The following is a 14,368-nucleotide window of genomic DNA, read 5'->3' on the forward strand; positions in this document are numbered from 1 at the left end:
GTAGATTTCAAGAAAAGCTCGGCAATCTGGTATAAGACTCCTAATGCCTAATATTCGTATATACCTTAATTGAGCAATTAATTTCTGCAGGTAAGAGGAAAGGTTTTTCATTACTTATAAAACATTTTAGAAGCTTTAAGAACTCCAGGGAACATGGTAGAGAACTAGAACCCACTTTTACTGTACCTAGGTATACAGAATTATAGATTAGAAAATTAATTTCCTCAATGGAAGATAACAGAAAGAGGATGGTAAAAATAAAAGGTTGATTTAAACAAGAAAAAATATTAAAGGGAGAGATAGTTAACTATCAGTCAGCAACTGGGTAAGTGCCATTTGGTGATTAAGATGTTTTTCTCATGGAGGGATATAAATAAGGTTGAAATCTATTTTACTAGTCAGTTAATTGCTCTAGAAGGTACTTCTGGGTTTTGTTTTGTTTTGCTTTAATATCCTGATACTTAACCTAAGAGCTGTATCAGTTCAGTTCAGTTCAGTTGCTCAGTTGTGTCCGACTCTCTGCGACCCCATGAATCGCAGCACGCCAGGCCTCCCTGTCCATCACCAACTCCCGGAGTTCACTCAGATTCACGTCCATCGAGTTCGTGATGCCATCCAGCCACCTCATCCTCTGTCATCCCCTTCTCCTCCTGCCCCCAATCCCTCCCAGCATCAGAGTCTTTTCCAATGAGTCAACTCTTTGCATGAGGTGGCCAAAGTACTGGAGTTTCAGCTGTAGCATCATTCCTTCCAAAGAAATTCCAAAACTGATCTCCTTTAGGATGGATTGGTTGGCTCTCCTTGCAGTCCAAGGGACTGTCAAGAGTCTTCTCCAACACCACAGTTCAAAAGCATCAATTCTTCAGTGCTCAGCCTTCTTCAAAGTCCACCTCTCGCATCCATACATGACCACTGTATAAATGAATTCAAATACATGAAGATATTATTTGGCATTATTTCTAAGGTATGCCATTTCCAGAACTATGGCATAGCACAAAGAGTCTGCAATATGGTCAAGGGGAAATAGCTTAACATGCGGGAACAAAAAATCCTGAATTTGAATCCTGACTCTGCTAGTAACTTATTATGTAAACTTGGTTAACTTATGTGTCTAGCTTGTCCTTAGGTTTCTCATGTATAAAATGCTGGATTACTTAACTGCAGGTTGCTATGTAGATCACTTAAGATGAAGTACACAGATTTTCTAATACCTTAATAACACATGGTAACTGCTACCACGTCTTTCCTTCTTTTCAAGACTGGTGTTTGTAGTATTTTTTTCACAGATATTAAGTTCTGCATGTTTTCTTACTGTATGAGAGTTGAGGGACTGATTTGGTTTTAGTTTTCCAGAATGTGGCTATTTTGTTAAAAACTTGGAATCCATATTTTTGAGCATTTTCTATGCTCTATCTCTTAAAAATATTTGCTGGATATAATCAGTTCTAATTTCCTTAAATATTAGTTGATAGAAGTGCTTGTGCTGGAGCACCTTGGATGCAGGAGATAAAGTCCTTACATTTTATGTCATATGATATTACAGTCATATTCATAATACAGTTACTGAAAACATTGTTACATTAAAAAATACCTATAATGATCAGCCAATACACAGGTTTCTCCATTTAAATAAGAGAAGCATTCTGTAAAGTCAAGTAATTTCTCGAAAGTAAAATTGGAAAATAGTGAGAAAACTAACAGATTATTAATTTTATATTAATGCCTATATAAAGATAGACTGGTATCTGTATATGTTTCATGCATTCATGACATACCTAAATAATCTTTCATTTTTAAAATATTTTTAGGCTACATAGTTCTATAAATTTTTTCAAATTGTTGCAAATCTCCAAATTTTTTTCAAAATATTTATTGAAAAACACCATGTTTAAGTGTATCTACACAGTTCAACTCATGTTGGGCAAGGGTTGGTAGAGGAACTATTGGTACATTTTTCAAATTTTGCTTGCATAGTTTTTTTTTTTTTTTTTCTTTACACTGTGTGTTTTCTTATTTGCCTAATTCCTGTTTTGTATCTGGCACGCTCTGGTAAACACTTTTGTACACTATACCTCTTTTCTTGAAAGAGAGAAAAGAGAGAGAGAAGAGCAAGAGACAGAAATAGATGAGGGTGAAAGAAAATGAGAAAATTTTAAAACATAAATATATTTTTTGTGATAATCTATAGATTATTTAATATTATTATTGTGGTTTTATGTTATTTTATTAATGTATCTTTCAAACTAAACTAGTTTATCCTAATACTTTTGTGTATTATGCTGTTGTCAGGGCTTCTCAGGAGGCACCCATGGTAAAGAACCCACCTAACGATGCTGCAGACATAAGAGCCGTGGGTTCCTGCAGTGATCAGGATAGAACAGCCTGGGTCAGAAAGAGTCCCTGAAGGAGGGCATGGTGACACACTCCAGTATTTTTGCCTGGAAAGTCTACAGACAGAGAAGCCTGGCAGACTATGGTCCATAGGGTTGCAAAGTTGGAGAAGACTGAAATGACTCAGCACATACATTGTGCTATTATTATTATTATCACTTGTTATGTGTGTTAGAAGGAAGTTTCTGGGAAAGCAAAGACATACAACTTTTGTTTTTTCTTTTTTTTCTTCTAACAATCATTTGCTTCTCCTCTTGATATAAAGGAAGTCTAAACAAAAAATATATATAATGTTTCATGTTAAGAATATAAATCATTTGTAAATCATTGAATTCAACCCAGTCCTCTGCACTACAGATTTTGCACACCCTTAATGCATATTGGTCTATGGAACGCTGAGGAAGAACAAAAGTTAACAGGCTGAAATCTTGCTCCTATAATATAGATGCAATACTTATGTTTCAAAGATGGAAGCTGTAGGACCAGATACTGGTGACTATTAACATTTTGATTATGTATTACACATTTTCCTTGTTTTCATATTCCTTTGAATGAGCAACACTGCCAGCATAGGGAAATATAGCAGTGATAAAACACTACATTGTGATTTAATCAGGATATTATACTTTTAGCAATGCATTCTAGAAAGAACTTTATTATGTATCATCAGGTGACATTTGGTTTACAGTATTTATAGAAACTCCATATGCAACTATAATGTATGGAATGAACGTCCCATAGTTTATTTTTGCTAAGAATATGTCTCAGACACACATGCAAGGACTTTGCAGAGATACAATGTTTGTATAGAAAATTTTAGTTGGTAGTCAAGAAAACATTATAATAGATTGTGGGGGAGAAGAACAAACTGAATGTTGTTTTCCAAAGAATGAACGCTGAAAGGCAAAACCACAAAACAGCAACCACTTGCTGTTCTTGTTCATACTGCGTTTACCCGCAGAATAATGTTCTGTTCACCACTGTTCCAGCAGTGCTAGTTAAACAGGGAAAGTAGTCAGAAAAGAGGACACAAAATGATTTGGCTTGGAAAAGCTGCCTCGTGCGCTAGTTGTAAAGTAAGTCTAACTGATCCCGTTTAGTCATCTGGACATTCGTTAAAGCTTAATAATTTCCACATTGGTTTTATCATTTAAATTCAACACAATCTTATGACGTGTGTTTGCTCCCACTTATAAGTTGCAAAATGAAAGAAAGGTATAATCCCTGATGAAAATCTACGATTAGCACTCAGATGTGTACTTTCCATTATTTGTTAATTTAAAACTTCCTATATTTATTTTCATTTGTGATTTTTAAAATGATGTAATGTTAAAACAGTAAGCAGTAAGTTTAACAGAAAATAAACTAAATTGGCAAAAATTTTAATGGAACAAATTTAACTGACAATAATTTATTTATTTTTACAGGGTGATACATCCACTTGAACTCAATGTTTAATCCCTGCTTATTCCCTCATTGCAAATAATTTTAGGATTCAATATACCCTTCTAAGAAACAAATAGGAGGGTATAATTGCGTGGACTTTATATTCACTATATACTGCCTTTAGAACAACAACAACAAAAAGCTGAAATGTCAGGGCCACTATCAGATTTAGATTTATACAGGGTTCAGGTAAAAAATGTGACTGAAATTACCGTGTTTATATTGATGGGGTTTACAGATGATTTTGACGTTCAAATTTTTCTATTTTTACTACTTCTAGCAACCTATCTTTTTACACTGATAGGGAATTTGGGATTGGTTTTCTTGGTCATTGTGGATTCCAGGCTCCACTATCCTATGTACTATTTTCTGAGTGTGTTATCATTCTTGGATGCCTGCTGTTCTTCAGTTGTCACTCCGAAAATGATAGTCAATTTCCTGGTGGAAAATAAAACTATTTCATATCTTGAGTGTGTAACACAGACACTTCTTTTAGTTACTTTTGGGACCACAGAATGCTTTCTTCTGGCTGCAATGGCATATGATCGCTATGTGGCCATCTACAACCCTCTCCTGTATTCAGTCAGCATGGCACCCAGAGTCTACGTGCCACTCATCATTGCTTCCTATGTGGGTGGCGTCTTGCATGCTACTGTACACACAGTGGCCACTTTCAGCCTCTCCTTCTGTGCCTCCAGTGAAATCAGACACGTCTTCTGTGACATCCCTCCTCTCCTCGCCATTTCTTGCTCTGACACTCACACGAACCAGCTTCTGCTCTTCTGCCTTGTGGGCTCTATTGAGATGGTCACTGTCCTGATTGTCCTGATCTCCTATGGCTTCGTCCTGCTGGCCATTCTGAGGATGCGTTCCACTGAAGGCAGAAGGAAAGTCTTTTCTACATGTGGCTCTCACCTAACCGGAGTGTCCATTTACCATGGGACCATCCTCTTCATGTACTTGAGACCAAGTTCCAGCTCTGCTTTAGACCATGACATGATTGTGTCAATATTTTATAGCATTGTGATTCCCATGCTAAATCCTGTCATCTACAGTTTAAGGAACAAAGATGTCAAAGAGGCAGTCAGAAGAGTGTTTGGGAAAAAATCAGTTTGTTCATAAAGTACATTTTCACACTAAACACTGAGTTGAAGAAATTAAGACTTATGTTATTGTCTCCATATAAAAAGGTTACAACATTTCAGGATACAAGATTTCAGGATACTTGTATCTTCAGGATACAAGATTTTTATTTTTAATTTTATGCCTTTTATTTCTTCTTGGATATTTCATAAATAAAGATTATGGTCAACAAGCAACTGTGTAGGTTTTGCCGATGTGGATAGTGATCATCCATCGATTTCTTAATGAGTTTATAAACATATGCACACCCCAATATACACATATACACTAACATATATACATATACATGCTGATAACTGGTGATATACTTTTGCCAAAGCTGCCATAACAAACCTCATAACACTGTGTGGCTGAACAGCACAAATGTATTTTCTCACCATCCTGGATGCTTTGTGTTTGAAATCAAGGTGTATCCAGGGTTTTTTCCTTCTGAGGCCTCTCTCATCAACATACACAATCATTTTGAATTAAGGCCCCACCTTACACTTGCCCCATCAAAGACCCTATTTCTAAATTCAGTGACAGACTGAGGTAAGGAGTTTAGGACAGGCAAATATTGGATTTACTTATACCCACACATATACACATAGAAGCATGTATAAACCATCATTTTCTCACAAAATACAGAGTCTTGGTGTTAGGATTCATCAATAATGTTCATGAACTAAAGAATCAAAGAAAAGCACAACTCAAGAATAACATACAAGTACCTGCTAAACAGTTCCCTTACCCCACTAAGCTGCAGAACATCTATATGGGTTTCTCTCCATTCCTGGTCCTGACTCAGCTTTGGCTCAGTTTTCCCTTGACACCCCTACCTTCTACTAATAAAGGATTCAAATTCCCAACTCGAGTGCTATATACATGACTTCAAATTTTCTTAAAAAAATTTTTTTTAATATAAATTTATTTATTTTAATTGGAGGTTAATTCCTTACTGAGACTTCAAATTTTCTGTGTCTGCCCTTATCTCCTATACCTACAGAGATGAGTTTGCTAAAAACACAACTAATATCAGCTGGCCTTGTATAGTACCTACTGTTTAAAGAGAGGGAATTGACTGGGGAAATTTTTTTTAAAAAGGGACCTAAAAATTAAAACAGTAAATCTGTATGACCAAGAGAAGTGGTGTTACTGCTCCGATCTTCCCATTGGAGATGACCACGCAGACAAGGCAGATAACCCAGCATTGCCTGAGGGAAGGGTTACGACCTCTTCTGAGGCTGCCATTGTCTGCTTCACTGCACATGCTCTTCAGGACCCACCCCAACTGCCTCTCTTTGCTTCTAGACCTGTATACATGAGTCCCAGGAGTCCCCAGAAGGTGAGACCCAAGTGGAGTGACCCATGAACTGTGCCCCATGTGTAGGTATGCCATACTCTGTCAGTGCTGAGTCTCTGATTTTCACAGAGCGTCATATGGGGACCATGTATGGTTATTAAGAGTGAGGAGTCATGGTGGAAGGAGCGTAATGTTAGATTAGGCCAAACATTGGTATGGACCAAATTAGCAGAGATTCTTTTTTTAGGCCACAGTTTTGGAAGTTAAAAAGGACTGCAACAGGTTTCATTGGTGAGTGCCGGGGTCCAGCCCTGGTGGATCCAGGGTAATTCGAAGGGGAGATGGAGTTGGTGTTCTAGGAAAAAGCTATTTAATTAGAAAGATAAAGAGAGATTAGAAAAGAATAGTGCAGTAGGAAAATGAGTAGAGAAAAAGAGGCTGAATAACTTGGTTTATGTGGAATACCAATAAAACTCCAAGACAAGGAATTTGCACCATCTACGTAGGCCACTGGTGCCCACTTGAATAGCAGAGGGTGCCCCACCTTGGGCTCCCTCTTGCGTGGGTCTTAGAAGCCAGGGCAAGTAAGTAGACCTGGCGAGCATCCACGCTCCAGATGGGAATTCAGCCAGAAGGGGAAAGAAAGAATGACACAGGGGAATCCGTCTTTCCAGAAACTGATCCGTTTTCTTTATTTTCAGATTTGCTTATATACTTTTTGTTATACATAGGGATGAATACAGAGTCACAAGGGGTCAGCAGACCTGACCCTTGTCAAAATCAGGTGCTTCATATAAAATTATACAAAGGTCTTAGGGGTTTTATAACATCTTCTGGCCATGAGGCCTGCTGACATTTTATGGCCCTTTCTGATAACAGTCAGTCAACCAGAAAACATTTTTTCCAGGGGTGATTTTTTTCTTAAACTAGGCACCACCCTCCAAAGGCACCAGATAAAGTTGCATTCCTATAGGGTGAGGGTGCAGGGGGTTATAATCAAGAAAGGAATTTACTTAGCCTAAGGTTTAACATGATTATTCTTAAAGGTTAATACTTATTTCTCCTATATGCTAGTTATATATTTGTATAAGGGCAAGGAATATGGAGACTTAGCAGCAAATATTGGCCCAACAAATGAAAACCTTTCACTGGTATAATTTCTGACCAACACACTATACTATACTAATAATTTTCTAACTTCTCAAAAGAGTCTGTATTTAGAGAGTTTAAAGTATCTCGTGCCTCTCACGGTTGGGAGGCTGTAAAAAATCACAGCCTGGCCAGACAAACCTGCTCAGGCAGGCTAGAGAACCTTCAGAGGAGTCTGTAAGTTGAAACACTCTTGTCATGCCCAGGAATTTTTATTGACTGGAGCTGCAAGTTAACTCCTCCTCTGAGAGGGCTGGTGGGGAGCAGCCCCCCATAAAGTCAGAGGTGTAGGTGAGAGCATAAAACAGTAAAGTAGGCAGACTCTGGTTTGGGGGGTAGATGCTCGGGAACAGGGGGTCTCCTGAGGCTCGATCCTGCTTTTGCTTTATGTGGATCCTCCTTCCTCATGACCTTTGCCACGGGCAGAGTTCCTCATGCTGGCTCCCAGCAGGTGAGTTGGCTAAAACATGGAGAAAAAGGTGGCCAACAGTGAGATATATGGTAATGGGCAATCTACTTTGTTTGATGTAGGGAAAGAGACTCACAGTCTTAGGGAGGGGTTGGAGAATTAAAGTGGATTTGTCACTGAAGATCTATTAATTCGCACTTGGACTGTGCAAAAGGCATCCTTTTCACCAACGAAATGAGAAATATATTTGTGAAGGGAGCTCTAGCTCTTGAAGATCTCCATATGTGGTCTTCTCTAAGACCAAATCTTACAAAGGGAACTACAGCCACTAAATTGAAAAAATGCAGTGATATTTAATGGATCCCAGGGTGGCAGGTGCCAACTGGCAGCAATCAATCACCAAAGATCCAGTGGTCCTAGTTACTCTAATGGACAGCAGCATCGGAATAGTATGATCCACATGGACCTGTGGCATTGGCTAGGTAATTGTGGTTTCCCTAGAAGTAAAATAGATGCTTATTAAATTCCTACTTGATCTCTGTAAGCAGAAAAGATTTAATTCAAGGGAAACAAAATCTAACTAGAATTATTAAAATAGATAGCCATGGGTCTTCATTAATTCCCAGAATTGAGCCACTTTACAGCCCCAGGAACCATTCAATGAAAGGCAGTCTGGATTCTCTAAAGAAGGACTTGCTACAATAGCCAAAATTTTTATTTTTAATATTTATCCCACCCTCCCCAAAGGGACTCAAAGATTTTTTCAAGGTAAATGCACTGGGGAAAAGGAAATAATCATAATTTTCCGTAACTACTGAACACTTTATTTTGGGGGGTCCAAAATCACTGCAGATAGTAACTGCAGCCATGAAATTAAAAGACGCTTGCTCCTTGGAAGAACAGATATGACAAACCTAGACAGCATGTTAAAAAGCAAAGACATTACTTGGCCAAAAAAGGTCCATCTAGTCAAGGCTATGGTTTTTCCAGTAGTCCTGTGTGGATGTGAGAATTGGACTATAAAGAAAGCTGAGCACCAGAGAATTGATGCTTTTGAACTGTGATGTTGGAGAAGACTCTTGAGAGTCCCTTGGACTACAAGGAGATCAAACAAGTCCATCCTAAAGGAGATCAGTCCTGAATATTCATTGGAAGGACTGATACTGAAGCTGAAACTCAAATACTTTGATCACCCGATAAGAACTGACTCATTTGAAAAGACCCTGATTCTGGGAAAGATTGAAGGTGGGAAGAGAAGGGGTTGACAGAGGATGAGATGGCGGATGGCATGACTGACTCAATGGAAATGAGTTTGTGTAAATTCCAGGAATTGGTCATGGACAGGGAAGCCTGGCATGCTGCAGTCCATGGGGCAGCAAGGAGTCGGACACGACTGAGTGACTGCACTGAACTGAACTGAAGCTCTCCATCTTTCTGTCATAATTTAGTTCGTAGAGCTCTTCATCATCTTTCTCTTCCAAAGTACAGAACACTGGTCCTAACATGGATGGAATGATGCTGACTGGACCGAGGGAACAAGAAGCGGCAAATGCTCTGGCTTGTTGGTAAAGTACCTTCCTATCACTGGGTAAGAAATAAACATGACTAAATTTCAAGGGTCTTCTGACTCTATGAAATTTCTAGGGGGCCAGTGAAGTGGAGCATGCTGGGATGGCTCTCCTCAGATGAATAGTCATTGTTGCATCTGTCGTCTCCTAGAGTAAAGAAAGAAGGATCAGATTTACTGGGCCTTTTTAGATTTGGGAGGTAACATATTCCTTTTTTAAGTATGTTCCTATGGCCCATTTCCCAAGTGACCCAAAAAGATGCTAGTTTTGAATGAAGCCTGGAACAATAGAAGGCTCTGCAATAAGTCCAAGCTATTATCTAAGCCTCTCTATCACTTGGTCCATATGTTTCAGTAGATCCAATGGTGTTTGAAGTGTCCATGGCAGATAGGAATGCTGCTTGAAGCCTTTGACAGGTCCCCGAAAGTGAATTATAGCTCAAGCCTTTAGGATTTTTGAGTAAGACTCTTTCATTCTCTTCAAAGTACTCTTCTTTTTAATATTGAGCTCTTGACTTGCTACTGGGCATTAGTAGAAACTGAACACTTGATCATTACCTACCAAATTACCGTAAGACCTATGAACTAGTGTTATATAATTATAATATTAAAATGCTTGTTTTAAAGACACATATGTATTGAAAATAAAATAGAAACATATGTGATGTTATTCTTGTCTTTACCATATTTTTTAATTTTTTTTTTTACTTTACAATATTGTATTGGTTCTGCCACACATCAACGTGAATCCACCAGGGGCGTACCTGTGTTTCCCATCCTGAACTCCCCTCCCACCTCCCTCCCCATACCATCCCTCCGGGTCATCCCAGTGTTTATTTCTGATATGAAATTACCAACAGTTCATGTTACTACAGGCTAAATATTTGTTTGACATTGTTGATAGATCAAGACTGATAGTAACAATTCCTCTTTGTTTTCTTTTTTTTTGCATTTATTATTTTTAAAAATTTTTAAATATAAATTTATTTATTTTAATTGGAGATTAATTACTTTACAATATTGTATTGATTTTGCCTACTGAAAGTTTCTACTTTTAATTCCAATCTTTCAAAAATTTCTTTTTACATTTTGCTAATGTGTGAAAATGAAAGTCTCTCAGTTATGTCCGACTCTTTGGGACCCTACGGACCATACAGTCAATGGAATTCTCCAGGCCAGAATAATGGAGTGGGTAGCCATTCCCTTCTCCAGGGGATCTTCCCAACCTAGGGATCAAACTCAGGTCTCCCAATTTCAGGCGGATTCTTTACCAGCTGAGCCACAAGGGAAGCCCAAGAGTACTGAAGTGGAGCTTGTCCCTTTTCCAGTGGATCTTCCCGACCCAGAAATCGAACTGGGGTCTTCTGTATTGCAGGTGGATTTTTTACCAGCTGAGCTGCCTGGGAAGCCCTAATGCATGAAGTGTAATAAACAGTGAATATTGAAAACTTATAATTAGACATACTTTGCATGTGTGTACACCAGTGAAACCACCATCTCAGCCAAGATAAAGAACATGTCTATCATACGCAGAAATATTCTCATGCTCCCTCCCTTCACCATTCCCCACCACTCACAAAATATCATTTAAATTTAATTCCACTGTGCCCATAGAACATATGAACATAATCTGACTTGTTCGTTTGTTTGGGTTTTGTTTGTTAATTTAGTTTTACACTTTTTGGTCTTTTTTGGTAATTTTTTTCCTTAAAAAAGTAAAGATTCACGCACCATTGTGTTGAGAACTGTAGACTTAAAAAAATTAGGTCGTGAAATTTTTATCCTCACTCCCAATATCTAACAGTGTGTGTGCCTTATTCCTTTGTAGTAAAACTGAAGGTCATTCAAATTTTGATCTACAGTACTCAGCAGAGAGACTTTTATTTTAGACCAAAGATTAACTCTGTGAAGTAAATTTTCACACATGAAAGTACTTAGAAAAATTTACCATATATAAGTATTCCAAAACAACAATTAAAATGCACATTTTAGTATAGAAAGAGATTGAGAAATTTTTAACATCGATGAATAATATACGCTTTAAAGAACATGTAAAGAATGCTGTGTAATTAATTCAAAAACACTTAAAGTAGCAGATTGCAAGTCTGTTGAAATTGATTCCATCTTTATATCATTTATACATGAGCTGTAGGTTCTTTCTATGTGCTGTTTAATGTTCCAGGAGTCTAAACTGAGCTTTTTAACACAGTGGTGAAAAGATTTCCATTGTTAGAGAGGACAAATTACAATGTCAAAGTGCTATTCATATTTACTAAAGTTTCCTTGCCAAAGGTAATCATATAGCTAAACAAATGGTCAGTCTAGGAAGGAATGGCAAAAAAACATGGATACTAGAATAAATGATTTATTGGAGGCCCTTACCATATAGATGTAATGTGTTTTATTAATGACTCCATATTTGTCTATTATATTTATGCACAATATTTATTAAAACCTTTCTCAATATGAACATTCATTTTCCTTTTATTTTTTTGCTTAGAAAAATAGTGCTGCAATAAACATTGCACTACACATTATTGTTTTTATAAGTACTTCTCATACTTATACCCTTACATATTTAGGCTTGTTTTTTCCCTATGAGGAAATCACTTAGTAATGATTCTGTAGCACCTGAGGGGGTTTTATTTATTTAACCGAGAATATAAAAGGAGAAGGCAATGGCACCCCACTCCAGTACTCTTGCCTGGAAAATCCATGGACAGAGGAGCCTGGTAGGCTGCAGTCCATGGGGTTGCTAGGAGTCGGGCACGACTAAGCGACTTCACTTTCACTGTTTACTTTCATGCATTGGAGAAGGAAATGGCAACCCACTCCAGTGTTCTTGGCTGGAGAATCCCAGGGACAGGGAAGCTTGGTGGGCTGCCATCTATGGGGTCGCACAGAGTTGAACACGACTGAAGCAACTTAGCAGGAGCAGCAGCATAAAAGTAGAGTATCAGTTCCGTTCAGTTCAGTCTCTCAGTCGTGTCCGACTCTTTCTGACCCCATGAATCACAGCACGCCAGGCCTCCCTGTCCATCACCAACTCCCGGAGTTTACCCAAACTCATGTCCATTGAGTCAGTGATGCGATCCAGCCATCTCATCCTCTGTCGTCCCCTTCTCCTCCTGACCCCAATCCCTCCCAGCATCAGGATCTTCTCAAATGAGTCAGATCTTCACATGAGATGGCCAAAGTATTGGAGTTTCAGCTTCAACATCAGTCCTTCCAACGAACACTCAGGACTGATCTCCTTTAGGATGGACTGGTTGGATCTCCTTGCAGTCCAAGGGACATCAAGAGTCTTTCCAACACCACAGTTCAAAAACATCAATTCTTCAGCACTTAGCTTTCTTCACAGTCCAACTCTCGTATCCATACATGACTACTGGAAAAACCATAGCCTTGACTAGATGGACTTTGTTGGCAAAGTAGTGTCTCTGCTTTTGAATATGCTATCTAGGTTGGTCATAAGTTTCCTTCCAAGGAGTAAGCGTCTTTTAATTTCATGGCTGAAATCACCATCTGCAGTGATTTTAGAGCCCCCAAAAATAAAGTCTGACACTGTTTCGACTGTTTCCCCATCTATTTCCCATGAAGTGATGGAGCATAGAAAGGCATAAAAAGGGAGCATAAAGATGGTGGAGGAATAGGATGGGAAGACCACTTTCTCCCTCACAAATTCCTCAAAAGAACATTTCAACACTGAGCAAACTCCACAAAACAACTTCTGTAGGCTGGCAGAGGACTTCAGGCAACCAGAAAAGCAAACCATTGTCTTCAAAAACAGGTAGGAAAAAATATAAAAGACGAAGAAGGAGACAAAGGAGGTGGGGAGGGAGCCCCGTCCTGGGAAGGGAAGCCCGTCCCGGGAAGGGAATTTTAAGAAGAGAGGTTTCCAAACACCAGGAAACACTCTCCCTGCCGAGTCTGTGGCGAGTCTTGGAAACACAGAGGGCAACACAACACAACAGGAAGGAAAAATAAAGAAATAATTAAAACCAAGAGATTACAAGCCCAACAGTAACTCCCCCAGCGGAAAAGCAGCACAGATGCCTGCATCCGCCATTGGGAAGTGGGGGCAGGGCAGGGACGCGTGGGAGGCGCGGGCTGCAGTGCTTTGTAAGAATTGGGCAGGAACGCCCCACGCGCAACCAGAACGATCTAACTTGGGCTAGCAAACCAGACTGTGGGACAGCTACCCTCGAAAAGCTCGAACATAAGACACCGCCAGGACCGAGCACAGAACAAAGGACGGAACAGAAAAAGCCGGCTGCAGACCATCCCCCGCCGGGGACAGGCAGCCAGAGCCGTAAGGACTGGAAAGGGGCAATTGCAGACCCAGAGAGACTTTACTTACCTAACTGCAAGCAGGCTTCTTTGCTAAGACTTCTGGGGGTGCTGGACAGTCACAATCTGCCTCACGGGGGACGCCAGCGGTCCACCCAGAAAGCTGAGCAGCAGCGGCAGAAAAGGTGACAAGCCGCGGCGATCGCGCTCGCCAAACTCCTGAACTACTCGGACCTGGGAAGGGCACAAAGCGCAGTCCCAGCCGAATCTGTGCCTCTGAGGGCGGCCTGAGCACCGAACCTGAGTGACTTGGACCGGGGAAGTGCACGCAGCCGAGGGCCTGCCCCAGACGGTTCCCGGCTGAGCATTGTAGAGCCGGAGCGGTTTGTGCGCCACGAGAAGGGACAGGTCAAGCGGGGCTGAGACACTGTGTGCACACGACAGTGCTATTTGTTTGCAGCATCCCCCTCCCCACAGCGCGACTGAACTAGTGAGCCTAAAAAACCAGCAAACGGAAGAAGTTAAACAGAGGGAACCACCTTGGAAGTGATCTCACACGGCTCAAAACATCAGAGAAGGGCCAGATATATTTTTACTATTTTTAAAATCATTCCTTTTTTTTTTCTTTTTTCTTTTTTTTTCTAACTTTTTTTTTAATTGTTAAGTCTTCTACTTCTCCTCTAATTTTTAT

General features: G+C 39.6%; 1 protein-coding gene across 1 annotated transcript; it reads left to right on the forward strand.

Moving 5' to 3' along the window:
- Positions 1-3,984: 3,984 nt before the first annotated feature.
- Positions 3,985-4,959, forward strand: LOC128060747 (olfactory receptor 5T1-like). The gene has a single exon (XM_052653126.1). It carries the CDS (start codon positions 3,985-3,987, stop codon positions 4,957-4,959), a length of 975 nt encoding a protein of 324 aa, XP_052509086.1.
- The last annotated feature ends 9,409 nt before the right edge of the window (positions 4,960-14,368 follow it).

This window comes from Budorcas taxicolor, chromosome 15, assembly GCF_023091745.1.
Source record: "Budorcas taxicolor isolate Tak-1 chromosome 15, Takin1.1, whole genome shotgun sequence".
Taxonomy (NCBI): domain Eukaryota; kingdom Metazoa; phylum Chordata; class Mammalia; order Artiodactyla; family Bovidae; genus Budorcas; species Budorcas taxicolor.

What these genes read in the sequence shown, in the direction of transcription:
- LOC128060747 (XM_052653126.1), top strand. Translation starts at nt 3,985, where the DNA reads ATGTCAGGGCCACTATCAGATTTAGATTTATACAGGGTTCAGGTAAAA.